The 16,510-nt window shown below is 44.5% G+C and overlaps 2 protein-coding genes and 1 long non-coding RNA gene across 3 annotated transcripts; 2 read left to right on the top strand and 1 right to left on the bottom strand.

The window, feature by feature from the left end:
* The first annotated feature begins 2,302 nt into the window (after positions 1-2,302).
* On the top strand, positions 2,303-11,585 carry ALDOB (aldolase, fructose-bisphosphate B). The gene is made up of 9 exons (XM_005514094.3): positions 2,303-2,461; positions 8,053-8,174; positions 8,446-8,657; positions 9,157-9,211; positions 9,370-9,530; positions 9,753-9,836; positions 10,337-10,511; positions 10,655-10,854; positions 11,074-11,585. The coding sequence occupies exons 2-9, from the start codon at positions 8,063-8,065 to the stop codon at positions 11,167-11,169; spliced, it is 1,095 nt and encodes a 364-aa protein (XP_005514151.2). The 5' UTR covers positions 2,303-2,461; positions 8,053-8,062; the 3' UTR covers positions 11,170-11,585.
* Positions 9,385-13,234, bottom strand: LOC135577326 (uncharacterized). Its single transcript, XR_010469043.1, has 2 exons — positions 12,672-13,234; positions 9,385-12,038 (listed from the first exon to the last, which is right to left on the bottom strand). It is a non-coding gene; the product is annotated as an uncharacterized LOC135577326 (long non-coding RNA).
* MRPL50 (mitochondrial ribosomal protein L50) lies at positions 13,217-15,209 on the top strand. The gene is made up of 2 exons (XM_065046418.1): positions 13,217-13,422; positions 14,692-15,209. Exons 1-2 carry the CDS (start codon positions 13,343-13,345, stop codon positions 15,080-15,082), a joined length of 471 nt encoding a protein of 156 aa, XP_064902490.1. The 5' UTR covers positions 13,217-13,342; the 3' UTR covers positions 15,083-15,209.
* The last annotated feature ends 1,301 nt before the right edge of the window (positions 15,210-16,510 follow it).

The raw sequence follows: 16,510 nt of genomic DNA, 5'->3' as shown, positions 1-16,510 counted from the left end.
GTCAAAGAAATATCTCGATGCAGCCATTGCCACCAAGGGAGGTCACACCAGCAGACAGCCTCTTGTTAGACACAGCCCCATGGCTGCATCATATTGCACTGAAAAAGGCTTAGGCAAAAAAGAAACCATTCCAAAATCAGTTGGGTCACTGAAAAACTGAGAGAGTTGGCAATACTATGAGCTCAAGCACTAACTCGATGAAACAGGTTTACTATCTGGGTAATATACCGATTTTACCGTAGAATAATTAGTGCAGGCAATGATTTGATTTTTTTTTATGGGGCAGGTTAGTTGCTTGGTTGAATGCAAGTTTATTGCATTTCCTGCATGATGCAAGCTTATTCCCCTTACCATTTAAGGATACATGATACACAACTGGTAATCCAATTTTTTTGAGGTATAAGTATCCCCAAACTATGGTCACATACCTATGATGATGAAAGTATGTACTCTTTTCCAGTGTGCTTTTAGTATCACTCTGCTACTAATTTCTTCACAGCATGATCAGCATCATGGTTCTGCATGTTAACAATACTCAGCCTTACACTGACATGGTCTAGCATGATCGCTCATTCCATATTCTTGTCTGAAAAGGCTCACATTCCTAAATTAAGTGAAGAAGTTAACCATCATGTCCATTCACCTTTTTTTTTTTCTCCTCGCTCCTCAGAATCTCTGCTAGGACCTGTAAGCCTGGCACTCGAAGTGCTGGATATGGGTGCAGAAGGGCTAGAAGGGCACATAATAGTCATTACCCAGAAAGAGTTAAGAATGCACGGTGGATGCAGGGGATTATCTAAAGAGGTTTCTAAATGTCAGACAATTTTTGTTTTTCCAGGAAGACTCCCCCAGTTTTTCTCTAAGAGTCTGTCAGGCCATATCACAGACGACTCTGGAAAAGACAGACTTTGAAGTACTTTCCTACCTGTGACAGCTTCTAACCAAACCAGGAATGACTAGACTCAAGACTTTGATTTTTTCTGTGGCCCTGAAGAAGACCATCCCTATGACACCTTCTTGGTCTCAAGAGAGTCTTAGGTCATATATTTCATTAAAAATATATTTAATCCATACTAGATGCTTCTGTTTGTGGTGGATAAACTTTTAATACCCTTTGGGCTTCACCTTTCTGCTAAGATGGGCAAAATGGAATATAAAACAAACACTGTAATGTAGGGACAGCTTTATGTCCATGTTATGTGCCACAGCATTCTTCAGCAAAAATGTACAGATCTGGAAGGAAAACATTAAAGAAAACAAAACAACACAAACACAAGGCTTTAAATTAGACTTCACCCCCCAGCTTTTTCAGAGGTTTATCTGCTGACTGTGTTGGAGCACTACTGCAGTTGTTTAGATTTCCTACAGGCACTGATCTGAGCTTGCAGCTCTAGAAGAGAGGCTCAGGGAGAAGTGCCCTAACGAAGACAGCATTGCTCAGGAAGAGGATAAGTCAGATGCCTTGCCATGTCCATATAGAGGCTAAAGGTATCACTACGTGAGGCAAACAGAGAAACTACGTCATTCTTCAGGCAAACACAGGGTCTTTGTGGTAAAGACATACAAATGTCCAAGGTCAGAGAGTGTGTTGTTGCTGAGGGTATGATGTTTGCATAACAGTTCCTGTGCTGTACTTCCCTCCAGGAATACTGACCTGCAGTATGGGAGAAAAAAAAAGTCTATCTACCAGCATTTGGTGAACAGTTGTACTGTGATTTCTATATCAACTGGAATGCTACTATACTAATTTTAGAGCATCAGTATTTTTCACAGATAAATTTTGCTAAGCATCTGAGAAGTTTATATATCATTGTAATACGGGTAGGTGTTTCACCGGGATTTTAGTGAAAAATGCATTTGTGCATCTCAGTGTGGGCATATTTCTTCTGATAACCATCATACTCACATATACACTGCAGTAAAGGAAATCAGAACTTGCAATTTCATTAACCCTGATTCTGTAGCATTGCATTTTGCCTTTTCATATATTAAATGGAAAAAGAGAATATGTTTCTGTGCTAAATTTTCAAGTGAGGAAAACCATAGTAACACCTGGGAAGCCACTGAGATGATAATAACTCATGTCAGTTAACGATCTGTTGCATTGTTTCTGCATTCTGTTTTCTACGTTTCCTTCCTTCACTCGGTCGTTTCCTAAGTATAAGCTTCCAGAAGATCTAACTCTAAACAGAAAGTTATATACACAGGGGAGGGGAGGGGGGAGGATCACTGGGAGCGAGGCTGGGTTTCATTGGTTGTGTGTGGTTGTGGTCTGACAACCAATGACCGCTCTTGAGCAGCGACATCTCCCCAACCAGCCTGGGGAGGAGGGACAATGAAAGACCAGAGGGGAAAAAAAAAAAAAAGTCAAGAATTTTATAAAAGTTAGAAGGACCAGGTCTCTTCACCTGTAACGACCTCACCAGAAGCTCGTAGCAGCAGAGGCACTGTCCACTGGCAAGTAAGTACAATAATTTAAATTCTAACTGTAAAGGTGGTATGTATATCAGCAGCTGAGACACAAAGTGTTTATCTGAAGTAGGCTTGGGGAGTTTTTTGTTTGTTTTGTTTTGTTTTCTCCTTCCAACAGCTTGCAAGAAATAAGCACTCAGCCATTCTGCAGTGATCCTCCAATGTGACCCATTTGCTGCTACCACTGGCTTTCTAACTTAGAATAGTCACTCAGAAATCCTGGAATAAGTGAATCCTCAGTCTAAGGGGACTAGACAAATAACATACCTGCATTGCTTTCTACTGCTTTATTTTGTATGTGTTTGTTTATGCTTGCACAATATATAAATTCGTGTTTTACAAGGAGAAGAATGACCGAAGAATGCAGCTGGTCTGACAAACCCTAATGCTGACAGAAGTGTAATTATGTATGTTCGTTGTGCAGCTTTTCCTGAAGTTATTAGTGCAGGTGTATGGATAAGGTTCTTTGGCAGGGAGGGTGTAAGGTAATGCAGGAAACTAAAAACTGCTCTTGCATTAGGCTATAACCTTTCATGTTGTGAACATGCAGCTTCAGAAAATAGCTCAACAAACTCAAATCCTCACCAAGTCTGCAGTCCTTCTGCACTGTCTCAACTATCCTACGTGCCTGGCACCCAAAACTATTTAGCCCACCTGAAACACTCACTACTGCTTCTCTCAGCTTCCCCTGCTGGCATTTTAAGACTTGAATTCTCATGCAAGTCTGACAGCATTTTTTTTCCATGGCCTCTCTGTTAAGCTGCTCCATTGCTTGGCTTTTCCAACAGGGAAAAAACACTCTTTGTATCCAGTCTGAATTTCTCTAGTTTCAGCTTATGCCTGTTGTCTCTCACTCTCCCATCACATGCCACTCTGAAGAGCCTGGCTCTGCCTCTTCGATCACCACTCTGTAGGTAGTGGAGGTTGCTGAGAGGTGGCCCTGAAGCCATCTCTGCTGGAACCTGAACTTGACCCAGCTGTGCAGCCTTCTCCTTGCAGAGCAAGTGCTTCAGCCCCTGACCTTCTCAGTGGCATCTGCTGAACTCATTTGTCTTTCCTGTACTGCAGGGGCCCAACACTGGATGCAGTACCCAGATGTGATCTAAAGAGTGCTGAGCAGAGAGGGACAATCCCTGGCCTCCCCTGGCTCTCTGGGCTGGACCCCTGCTCATGCAGAATGCTGCTGTTCAGCTTGCTGCCTGACAGAGCCCTGAGCCTTCTCTAAAGAGCTGCTCCCTTGTTCCACTAGCCCTGATGGGATCACTGCCAGGGTTCTGCCCCTCAGGCAATGGATGGGCATTTGTCCTGGCTGAACTTGGTGGTGCTCCTGTTGGTCTCTTCCCACCCGCGCTCCAGGCTCCTCTGGATGGCTGCCCAGCAATCAAGCATATCAACTAGTCCTGCCAACTCGTGTCATCTGCAGGCTAGATAAGAATGTGCTCGGTCAGCAGGATGGGGCCAGGCTTGCCCAGCCGTTCATACCTATTAGTTTGCCCAATATCCAAGTAACCAGACTTACTTAGAAATAGCTTTTTAATGAAGTTCCAGAGATAAGTGGGGCAAATAACTAGATTTATCCACTGTAATGAGAATATAAGGTGCATAGCTCATTATGTGATGGTCCCTCCTAAGCACACAAGTGTAAATGAGGACTAAATCCAGTCAGGTTAACACTGTGCCTACATGTGACAGGCTAATTTTTTTTATACATTTCATTTTTCCTATCAACTATATTTATATGTTGATATATTCAACTTTTGCTTCTTTAAATCCTGCCCTTCAGAAGCAGAGTATCTTGTGTGTACAGTGCAACAATATGCACGTGTGGTTTGTATTGCTGTCAGATATGATGTTGAAGGGCTGTGTTTACTAGTAACTGAACAGGAAAAGCTACACGCATTGGGTACAAACTGTATTTTGATAGTTCAGTCCTGAACTTTGCGAACCAATTTTATAAAAGAAGACAGTGAAAAGACCCAAGAGAAAAATTTACAGATTCTAATCCCATGTTTTCCTGTCTGCAACCCACGACGCAAGTGAGATTTTCTGTAAGATTACAAGATGCCAGTCACTTTAAAGTGGTTGGAAATAGAAGATGCCAATGAAGTATTAATGTTTCTATGATGACCTGAAGGGGAATGTAACAGTTTGTTCCTTCTGCTATTTCTCTTGCCTCTGCCCTCTCTGTTAACAGGATGCAGTGCTTGTGCTGATATCCATGAAGATATTTCCCCTGCAGTCCTCCATTATGATAGCTGAGAAAAACTTGAGACTTCAGCAGTACAATATTCACTTCTAACAACTATGCTGTCCCTTTTCTCCCTACTGCCACCTCCTGCTGGTCACAGGGTGGGGGCAGAACTGAGACCTTTGTTTGCCTAACGAGCTGCTGAAGCCTGACAAACACTCAAGAAAGCCATAAAACTGGGGGTTTGGTGCATTCTGTGCTGTTTTATTATTTTGGTTTTTCTTCCGCTTTAAAGAAAAATATTACGTAAGTAGTTACCACAAAGAGAATAGGTGTATTCATACAATGTCAAATCAATGTGAAATCACTTGAGCTTGTGACACCATGGTAGTAGTCCACAGCCCAAGATAGGTAAATAAAAATAAAACTTACTGAAAAATTTTAGCGGTGGGACAGTTCCTAGATACTGTTACTGAGAACACAGTTTCTTTGAGCTTTTTCCTGCCTGGAAAAGTTGTCAAATTAAACAATTAAAGCTGAATAATATGGTTTCATTCTTGGAAGAATTAAATGAGCTGTGCAGCTTTGGCAGCCTGGGCACAACTGTTTTTCCTCAGGACCTGTGAGGTGACACATCCAGCTGTTTAAGGGGGGGCTTTAATGTTTCTGTGGATGTGCTGAGAGCTTACTCTTTACAAGGCAGCTGTAAAGAATTGTTACTGAAGTCTAAGATTTCCAACTCCCCTTTAAATGCTCAGAGCAGTACTTTACAGCAGAAATATCCTTTATGAATCCAACGGGGAAGATCCTTGGAGATTATGTTCCTCATGAAAGAATCACAGAGAAACAAAGTCCTAATTCAAAGGTCATTGAACATTCTGGACCTTAGAGTTATCATTAGCTTTACAACTGCACTCATTTCTTCACCATTTCACTTAGAAACACTGTGCATTTTATTCATCCTTGTAGCGCAGCAGAGTAGCTGGGAACCACTCACCATGGCCTTACAGACCATTTTGCGGAGCCTTTTGGCAAATCTGTACCTACTCCTTCACACTCAATGAGATACTCGCATGTAACTGGAACTAATCTGCTGTCTTCCAATTCATCATTGCGGAACTACACTGTATTGTTTCAGTCTCTGAGAGCACTCACTTGGACCAGCATTATCCTCTGAAAACTCGTATCTCTGTATTATGGCAACTTGCTTTGCAAGCTGGTTTTGAGTGATAACTGTCTTTTTGTTATCTTTATGCAAACACTGGAAACAAGGAAGACATAGCAGACATTAGTCTCATTGCTTATTGCATTGCTGGAGAGAAAGTATACCCTTAATAGCATAACCAGAGTGACTGATCTTGTAATTCAGCTAGCTGGATTAAAGATTATCTGGATGTGCCTATTCGTGCTGTAGCATACCTCCAAACTGAACTCTGAAATCCCATTACTGATTTAGCAATTCATTAGCTTTGACCTTGAACAAGATCATATTCTTGCCAGATCACAATTTTCTAGTCTTTTCCACAGAGACTGTGAACTACTGGAGTGATTCCTCATCATTTTGCACAACTATTTAACAGTGCTGTGGCTTTGAGTGAAGTGCTGACAACACAAGCTATTATTACAGTGATCATAATAACAAGCCAGCTTTCTATTTCTTAGAGACATATCAGACACAGAAAGCCAGTGAGGGATAAGGAGGCTAACAAGTGAACTCAATTAGCTATGTGGCATACACCACAGTTCTTCATGTTTCTTTATGCAGGCCAAATAGGGTAAGAGCTGGAAGTGATGGAGTTGTGGTCACCACAGTAGAAGGGTGCTTCCCAAGGCTCTGGCCACAGCCTTTCATCCAGAGAGAGCTGTTCAGCAACGCCTGCTTCTGCAGGACCACAGGAAGGGATTTCAGTGCTTGGAAAAGGAGGGAACCCTCTTTCCTTTGATGCATCATACTCTCCTTCAAATTGTCTCTTAACCTAGAATGACTCATTGTTGATAAGTTGCATAGGACGAATTCTAGTCTTAAGCAATTCACAAAAAGGTGAAGCAGACATCTGGACACTGCACTTGACTGGTCTGTACTGGTAGACAATGCCATTTGAATCTTGCACAATAACGTTACCAATACCAAAGTACCTTCAACTCTAAATCAGAGACACGGATTTATAGCTGTCACAGTTCCGAGGTGTCACTGTTGCCAGAAAATTTTGGCACCATGTGCGTGGTACACAGAACTGTGTTACCCTATCATGAGCAGCAGCCAGACTCATAATTTTTTCTCGCCATTACACCCTTCAGCGGGGAGGTCAAGACAAGGATTCCCTGGCAACGTAATATCTGGGTGCAGGGAAAGAGGGCAGAGGATTTGGCTGCACACGTGCTTACACGAGCAGATGTATTTGCTGGTTATCTCTGACACATGGTGCAATGAGGAATGGCATGTTCTCAATCTTCTCTAAGGCTGAGTTTGAGACTTGAAAATGCAGATGCTGCACAGAGGCCTGCCCCTCTGAAGGAAAACTTGTTACTGGAGATCTTTTGTGTTGTTTTTAATGATTCAAGTAATGGATTTGCCACCTGCTGATAAAAACATGGGTGTTGCTTTAGCTATAGTACGTGATAAATGGAAGAGAGTCTTTATGTCTTAGGTTCACAGGCTTATACTTAACTTGGACTATTCAGATGATCTGAGAAACTGTAATTTCATGCCATATAATCAAAAATTTAATAAGATCAAGCATTCTGTCATATGACAGAACCTGGATTTCAGGTGCTGGGTATCTGCAGCTTCTACCACAGCTGAAAAGACAGAAATGGGTGGTGAAACCTTCTTAACCCCCAGGTCTTACATAGACTAAGCAACGTGCTACAGTTCTTAAAGCAGCTGTGGGGAGAGTATTAGAAAGCAAGGCAGGAGGGATAGAAAAGTAACAGGACAAACACTGGCAACGCAGGCCAGGGATGATAGAGGGGCATTGTTAGGAAATGTGTAAAGGCAAGCAATGTAGTAATTGCACTCTTCTGACTGGTACCAAAAAGTCCTAAGTGCTTTGCACAGAAGTTTGCAGAGTCTGCAATCAGCATACTTGTTAGCTTGGTAGACATTTTTATGACAGACTGACCTTCCTTCAGTCTCTGAGCAAATCCACGTAAAACGCAGTGTTACCCACTTTGGTTCTGGTGTTAGGATGTAGCTCTTGCATTTCTCTCCTCTAGTTATACCAACCCGGTAAGCCAAGATGAACTCGAAAGCATGTCTGGGCACGCACCTATGATAACACGGACCAAGCAAACACTGGGTGCCGTCCAGTAGAAGTACCCAAGAGGTGTTTCTGGTTCACAGTTCATGTATACAGTCTCCCCCAGCTTGTAACAGTAATTCTCTTCCACAGATAAGTCAACATGACCCACCAGTTCCCAGCACTGTCTCCAGAGCAGAAGAAAGCTCTTTCAGACATTGCTCAGCGGATTGTGGCTTCAGGAAAGGGGATCTTAGCTGCAGATGAATCAGTGGGTGAGTTCTGGATATCAATCAATTAAAAGTACCCAAAACAACTTCTCTTAAGTTTTCTTCACATTTGAAATCAGTGGAGTAAATTAAAAACACTTAAAAATTGTTGACTGAGCAGGAACAACTGGGCTAGGCAGTTCCACAACTATAGCAACAAAAGCTAACAAACTATGGCTTGAGAAGGGAAGCTCTGAACTGAAGGCTCAGTTCATTACTACCTGCTGGGACCAGGAGGTCAGCCAAGCCTTACAACTCTCTTTGCTTACCTTGCTAGGTACCATGGGGAACAGGCTGCAGAGGATCAATGTGGAGAACACAGAGGAGAATCGCCGGGCTTTTCGAGAGATTCTCTTCTCTTCAGATGCTTCCATCAACCAGAGCATTGGGGGAGTAATCCTCTTTCATGAGACTCTCTATCAAAAAGACAGCAGTGGAAAGCCATTTCCAGCGCTCATCAAAGAAAAAGGCATTGTAGTGGGAATAAAGGTGAGTATCTGTACGTGTCTGGCTGGCAGCATAGTACAAATGCCATTTCTACTGAAAATTATAATATATATGGGGCTGCATACTCTCCTGCCAAACATTATTTTTTCTTGTGCTTGATTTTAAAATCACTAGAGGATCTCTGCCACTCTGCTTTTGTATGACTAACCAGGGGCACATTTGCTTTTGATGCAGGACCTTTTCATCTACCAACTCCCATCTACTCACTATTTACAGCAATAAAATCCCTCTATGCAGTAACCTAAATCCAGTCCTTTCTGCATCTGACAGAGGTCTCAAGCCTGCAGCCATTGATACATTGTCCCCTCCTCTTACTCAGTTCACTCCTTTTCTTCCCCTTTGCTCCAGCATTTCCCTCCTTTGCACCCTTAGCACGATCAGCCCCATACTTCACTTAGAGCCCACAGAGTAGCCATGTGTAAAAAGGATTAGACTGACTTCCATCTCTCCATAACCCTTCCTGTTTTTCTGACCTCCACAGCTGGATAAAGGCACAGCACCCCTGGCAGGAACCAATGGAGAAACCACCATCCAAGGTATGGAAAAAGAGATCTAAGGAGCTTAAGCTATGACTGGTGCAGCAAAAGCCATGGGGTGACTCACCTGAGTCACAGCCTTGGCTGGTGTCATGATACTTTTCAGACATATGTCCTGAAGAACTGCTCTCAGTGAAGGACTGTTCTTTCGTCTGTAGGGCTGGATGGACTGGCTGAGCGGTGTGCCCAGTACAAAAAAGATGGTGCTGACTTTGGCAAGTGGCGTGCAGTGCTGAAAATCACCAGCACAACACCCTCTCAACTCGCCATCCAAGAGAATGCCAATGCATTGGCACGCTATGCCAGCATCTGCCAGCAGGTATGTAACCTCCAGTTATCTCTCCTGACGTGCTGTTGCCCCTGTCACTGTTCCCTGTGATAACATTCTAGGTAACTTGAAAAGCGGATCTTTGTGAGGATTTTGGGAAAGACAAGGAAGGAGGGCAGCATCAAAAGGAGGAGTACCAACAAAGTCAGGGTAGAAAACAAGGACAGTTTTTCTTCCACAGTCCCAAAAGCTCCTCTGTTTTTCTTTTCTTAGAATGGCTTGGTGCCCATTGTGGAGCCAGAGATCTTGCCTGATGGAGATCATGATCTCCAGCGCTGCCAGTATGTCACAGAAAAGGTAAGAGATTCCTGCTCCTCTCCTTCCTTTCTCAAATCAGTAGCTAATCTATGCAGACTTTGTGTTCACAGATATCAAAAGACTTTTGATCAAAAAGGTACTTCATAACTGGATCACAAAAACTAGTTGCTCACAGTCAAATTATGAGAAAATAGGAAAAGCAAGAGTAGAATCCATGCTTTTGGATTTCCACGAAAGCTGCCATTATAAGCATTCTGAATCTCAGATGGATTGAGTGCAAAAACACCCCTCTTTCAGCAACTCAGTTTGCAGAGACAAATCCAATAAATAGGAAGAGTGGTATCCCAGTCATCTCAAAAGCAGTGGTGTCTCCAAGGCTGCAACCTGTCATAAGTTCATGAGAAAGCAAAGTTCAATTTCTTTTCTTCAAAGTTCAAATATTCAATTCATCTTGCACTCCTAAGGAATGAACTGGCTTTCCACAGGAAGATGAGATGAAAATTTAAGCAGAGGTCTGTATTCAATCTTCCCGTTTCCAGGTTCTGGCTGCTGTCTACAAGGCTTTGAATGACCATCATGTGTACCTGGAAGGGACACTGCTGAAACCTAATATGGTGACAGCTGGGCATTCCTGCACCAAGAAGTACACCCCGCAGGATGTGGCCGTAGCAACTGTCACGACTCTTCTCCGCACCGTTCCTGCTGCTGTTCCCGGTGATTCCCAGTTCATTCCTCTGTATCCATTCATGCTGTCACTCTTGCTGGCTTTGACACACTTGCTCCTCTGGCACTTAAATGTCAGGGACTGCGGTGGCTGGAGCACTCTGTTTCTAAGCCTCAAAACCTCTTACTTACAGGAATCTGCTTCCTGTCTGGAGGTCAGAGTGAAGAGGAGGCTTCTGTCAACCTGAACGCCATGAATCAGTCCCCTCTGCCCAAGCCTTGGAAACTGACGTTTTCATACGGAAGAGCCCTGCAAGCCTCTGCCCTGGCAGCATGGGTGGGCAAAAGTGAGAACAAGAAGGCTGCACAGGAGGCCTTCCGCAAGCGGGCACAGGTACAAGCCTTCCCCCCAGTGCAGAGAGGAGCTGCTTACCATGAAGTGAGACAAGTTGTCTCCTTCCTAAGGTTCCTCTTGTTCCCACATCTCCTGGTGCTTGATGTTCACTGGGGGTGCTACTCTTTTTGCCTTGCTTGGTTACTTGTGCTGTCTTTCTACATCTGCCTTTCTTACTCCAAGCTAACTGTTGTCCCCTCCTTTTTGTTTCTTTTTCAGATTAACAGTTTGGCTTGCAGAGGGCAGTATGTTGTGTCTGGGAAGACTGACACAGCTGCCACACAGTCACTTTTCACTGCCAGCTACACCTACTGAATGTGCAGGAACCTTCCTTCATCCTGTCCCTCTTCATAAGGTCGAAGATGTTCAGAAATGGAAGGAAAGCAAAGAAAACTAATTTCTCTTATCCTAAACAAAACTGGGGATAAAATGGATTAGCTTCCTCTACACCCTTCGCTACCGCAATTTACCAAGGGGATATTCCTGTTTCATCTACCCGTTCCAAGGAAGAGTAATTCTTTCTGTGCAACAAACAACAGCAGCCAATGAATCACAAACCCGCACTCCCTCTGCTTTAAATTTAATCCTCAAAATAGAAGGCAGATTAAGTAGTTTCCTAGCAATTAAAATACATTCCCTTGCCCATTACCACATTCTGCAGCCAAAATAATGAATTACAAAATCCTGACTGTGTCTTCAATCATGGGAATAAAACAGTAATTGAAAACTAATCTCTGACTCACAATTCCTTACTGTGTATAAACTTTGCAGTCTTTTTTCACACATCTATGGTTTTCAGTAGCCTGTACAAAGGTTAAGTCACAAAGTGCTACTACTGGCAAGTTTGCGAAACCCTGACGAGATCAAAGGGAAGTAATCCAGTAGTGATTCAGCTGGAGACATTAATCCTGCTGACTGAAGTCTGACAGACACTGAGAAAATTTGAGAGATGCATATGGTGAGCAGGATACATATAAATAACATTACCTTCAGAAGCTTTTTGTGCTTCTGGAGGATCATGGTGGTTGTGATGAGGCTGAGTTAGGGTTGCACATGTTGAGTCAGTGCTGTGCAATGACTGTTTTTCCAAAGCACTTTTACAGTGGTGTTTTCCACAACAATTAACATAAAATATGCAGGGAGGCAACTTGGCCCAGTTTGACCTGTGGTGTGTTGCTACGTACCTGTTAGAGACATAAACTTTGTTACCTAAAGCACAATTAGACAGTTGTTATTAAAAAAAAAAGGCACAAGTGTCAGAAACAGCATACCTGAGGTTATACAAAAACATTTGCCCAGCAACAGGCTACACCAATCAACTCGTGACACCTTGGAGCAGCCCACCAACCAGCAAAGACTGCAAGCCAGCAAACACCCACCCCTTTGCTTCAGGAACACCTGAGACCAAATGCACACAGACGGAGCTCCTGCCAGCAAGGAAAGGGGAAACAGAGAAAGTCACTGGCCTGTAACCTCCTTGTGTTTTTCACATTAGTAACCACTCTTTCACAGAGGCAGTAAATAGCCAAACTCCTTCACACGGATCCAATCACTGCATAATTGACCATGTTCTGACCTCAACCATGAACCTAGAGCAAGTGACTTGCCCCAAAACACTCCAGAGGTCAATATTGGAGTTAGGGACAACACCTCTTCTCTAGTTTGGTTTTGGTCCTGTAGGTCTCCATGCACCTCAGATTAAATAAACCTCTTCTCCTGATGAGAAGCAGCCTAACGATATACGCAGATTGCTTCTCTTAAAATTGAAAGTGTAAAACAATGTTTCCCCAACCCGGGCAAAAGAAACCCTCTCATACCTCATAAAACTAAAGCTGTAGCTTTGCTAAATAATTTCTGCTGCTTTGCTGGACATGTGTCACACATGCTGTGCCTGACAGAGCTGGTGGCTGTGTGCTTCTCTTTGACAGAGGCGTGTGTGACTGGAGCAAAAAGATGTCTTCTGACTGTACAAAGGTGAATCAAAGCAAGGCAGCGTACAGATGAAGCATTGTTTCTTGCTTTTAAAAAACGAACATCCTTTTGAAGAATAGGAAAAGTGATATTGTCATATAACCGTGTGCCCAGATCAGAAATGCGGCCTTATAGAACAAACTCCCTGTGAAAACGGGCTGCCTGGCAGCACCCAAAGCACGGGATGAAAACCTCCAGAGATCGCTGCCAAGAGGGTGGTGGTTTTTTTGGCCGTCAAAACCACACCGCGATCACAACGTCGCAGCGGGTGACGACACACGTCCCTGCCTGATGTTGTTTTAGTCACACACGATCCGCGGGCACGGGCCCTGCCGGAGGGGAAGCGCTGGCCGCCCGCCCGCCCGCCCGCGCTGAGGGGACGAGGCCGCCGGGGGGAGGGGCGGCTCGGGGCGACCGTTAACGGCCGGCGCCCTCAGCCCGCGCGGTGGGACTGCAGCTCCCGTGAGGCAGTGCGGAGAGGGGCGGAAATACGTCACTCCCCGGTGACTCGCGGAGCATGGCGGCGGCGCTGCAGGTGCTGGGCCGGCGGGCGGCCCTCGGTGTTCCGGCGCGAAGGGCGTTCTGGGGCGGCCGGAGGTAACGGCGGGAGAACGGGGGTGCGGCGGCCACGGTGTGTTTCGGCGGGACGCTTTCGGCGGCAGGCGGGCCCGCGGGTGTCGCCGTGTCCCCCCGCTGGGGACCGTGCTGTGCGGCGGTCGGGAGAGCGGATGATCATTCGTGGAGTCAGAGAATCGTTTCGGTTGGGAGAGACCCTCAGGATCATCGGGTCCCACCATAACCTAACTCTAGCACTAAATTATAGAATCACAGAATCACAGAGTGTCAGGGACTGGAAGGGACCTCAAAAGCTCATCCAGTCCAGTCCCCCCACCGGATCAGGAACACCCAGATGAGGTTACACAGGAGTGTGTCCAGGCGGGTTTGAATGTCTGCAGAGAAGGAGACTCCACAACCTCCCTGGGCAGCCTGGGCCAGGCTCTGCCATCCTCACTGGGAAGAATTCTCATATTTAAGTGGAAACTCCTGTGTTCCAGTGTGTAGACATTGCCCCATGTCTTACCATTGTTTGTCACCGAGAAGAGCCTGGCTCCATCCTACTGACACTCCCCCTTTATATATTTGTAAACATTAATGAGGTCACCCCTCAGTCTCCTCCAAGCTAAAGAGCCCCAGCTCCCTCAGCCTTTCCTTACACAGGAGATACTCCACTCCCTTCATCATCTTTGTTGCTCTGCGCTGGACCCTCTCCAGCAGTTCCCTGTCCTTCTGGAACTGAGGGGCCCAGAACTGGACACAATATTCCAGGTGTGGTCTCACCAGGGCGGAGTAGAGGGGCAGGAGAACCTCTCTGACCTACTGACCACCCTCCTCCATGTCCCTAAGAACCTCATCTAAACACCTTTTAAACCCCTCCAGGGATGGTGACTCCACCACTTCCCTGGGCAGCCTGTTCCAGTGCTTGATAATCTGTGGGCACTTGTTTTTTCTACAGTAGTGGTTATTTTCTGTTATGTTTTTTTCACCACAGGTTAGAAAATAGAACTGTGTCTGGGAAAATAAGCCATTAATCTGGTTAAAATTCTGTTTACACTCAGACCAATAAAATAAGCTAGGCAGGTGATTGCCATGTAGAGACAACCGATATGGGGAGCAGCATTTGGGGAAAAACCCAAGGTCTGGCCTGTGTGCTTTTGTTCATGCATGTGTAATGAACCCACTTGTGAACCTGCTGTGTCTATGGGATGTATAAACTCTCTATAGGCTAGGCTGAGCCCAGCAGAAACATGCTTTGACTCAGTCTTAAGTAGCCCTGAATCTGAAAATACTTCTGTCTGGTATCAACAGGAAGGAGGAGAAAGAAGTAGCAGCAGACAAAATAGTTCTTCAAGAGAAAAGTGAACCCAGCCCGATCTGTCCCCCACCACGCAGCAGAAAGTATCATCCTCCAGAAGATATACAGAGCTACCTTGAGTCTCACGTCAAGGAGGTTTTTGGACCCTCCCTTCCGGGTAACTGGCAGCAAACACCCCTCAAAGAAAACAAGTTAAAGTATCGCCTCCTGGCTCAACTGGCAGCAGAGCTTGGTCACGCTGTCCCAAATTCACAGCTCCACCTGATGTGCACTGCCGAGGATGTCTTGAATTTCTATAGCACTCCTGTCAAGGATGCGTCCAAGTTTGATGAACTGTGCGCCTCAGAGCTGCCCCCAAACCTTAAGATTGTCTGGAAACAGTGAGTCACACCACAAAGCGTTGCTTTGCTGTGCCTGTGTTCCTAAGGCAGGGCTGCAGAGCAGTAGAGCCATTTCAATGTGGTAGCAACTAAATGCATTAATATCGCTAATAAAAGTTCATTTAGTTGTCCTCGGGTTTCATTGTTTCCGTTTATTATATACAGAAAAAAAGAGCAGAAGTTCTCCTTGTGAGACGATATTGCAGTGCGGTCAGTAATGGTACTAACAGATGCTGTTTCGCAGTTACCATGCTGCCCAGTGGTTATGGGGTCCAGTGGGGATAAACAGCAAGGACCAACTCCCCACTTTCTTGCCTGCACCTCATAAGCTGCTTGTCTTTGTTTCCGAACTGTGTAACGCACTTTTGCCGGTGTGGTTTGGCTGCGGCAGGTGCTCTGTCCAACTCAGCCAGGAAGACTGTGGGGGGCAGCAAACACCTGGGAAGGGGGGAATTAAGCCAGCATTTTATTTTATTTTATTTTATTTTATTTTATTTTATTAATTTTATTTTATTTTATTTTATTTTTAATTTTAAATTTTATTTTTAATTGTTTTTCCTTTTTTTTTCCCATGAGATTGAAAAGAAGACCCTGTCACCAAAAAGATATTTAAAAGCCATCACAGGTGCAACCTTAAAATAAACCCATGTGTTCTACTTAAAAATGCTACATGAAGATAGTAGCTAGTGGAATGCTGTAATCTCGTAACTCAGTAGTGGTGAATTCTCCAGCAGCCCTATAAAAAAAAGCTGCCATCAAGGCAGCTTGTAGAATTCTTGCGTGTCTGTCAAAGGACCCTTCTAGAAGTTCTGTTGCTCCTTCTAATAGCTATTATTTTTTATTACTTGTTAATTTTTCTGTAGCTATGGAAAAATACGTAATAGCCAGATGCTATTTTTCTTCCCCTGTAATTGATGATGTAGGTTTGCTTTTAATCAGAGGAGGCAAGGTCAGGAGGACAAGGAAATAAATGCAATAGTCTGAGAAATGTATGGTACTTTGTACGTGTTTTCTACAAAGCAGGTTATTTAGAGTGAGGTTAGATGCTGTATGTGTGATATTTCTGGGAATGATCCAGAAATACCCCTCAGTCTGCTGAACCCTGGCTATCTAATTGGGTGACACCCTGAGCAGCGGATCAGACACTGCTGGCAGTCACATTACACAGGGCAGGTTCACAGCTCAAGTGCACGAAACTGCTCACAGCCCAAGGGCCATACATCCGTTTTAAGAGACGATCCAACTGCAACGTTTCTTTTACACAGTTGTACCACTGGACTACAGAAGCTGCTGTTAGCTGCCTAAACTCACTGTACACAGAACATGGAGAACGATACACCTCAGGGCAGGAACCACCAAAAAAAACCAACCCAAAAACCCAAGAGGACTACCTAAAGACTGACTTTTCATTGGGTCACAGATTCCAGGAGGT

Source organism: Columba livia, chromosome Z (genome assembly GCF_036013475.1).
Source record: "Columba livia isolate bColLiv1 breed racing homer chromosome Z, bColLiv1.pat.W.v2, whole genome shotgun sequence".
Lineage (NCBI taxonomy): Eukaryota > Metazoa > Chordata > Aves > Columbiformes > Columbidae > Columba > Columba livia.
The sequence above is the reverse complement of the archived record's forward strand: the minus strand, read 5'-3'. Positions and strand labels throughout refer to the sequence as shown.

What these genes read in the sequence shown, in the direction of transcription:
- ALDOB (XM_005514094.3), top strand. Translation starts at nt 8,063, where the DNA reads ATGACCCACCAGTTCCCAGCACTGTCTCCAGAGCAGAAGAAAGCTCTT. An exon ending in GCCAGTATGTCACAGAAAAG is followed by an intron (nt 9,837 to 10,336) that starts GTAAGAGATTCC and finishes TCCCGTTTCCAG; the next exon opens with GTTCTGGCTGCTGTCTACAA. An exon ending in CCTTCCGCAAGCGGGCACAG is followed by an intron (nt 10,855 to 11,073) that starts GTACAAGCCTTC and finishes TTTCTTTTTCAG; the next exon opens with ATTAACAGTTTGGCTTGCAG.
- MRPL50 (XM_065046418.1), top strand. Translation starts at nt 13,343, where the DNA reads ATGGCGGCGGCGCTGCAGGTGCTGGGCCGGCGGGCGGCCCTCGGTGTT. An exon ending in GCGTTCTGGGGCGGCCGGAG is followed by an intron (nt 13,423 to 14,691) that starts GTAACGGCGGGA and finishes TGGTATCAACAG; the next exon opens with GAAGGAGGAGAAAGAAGTAG.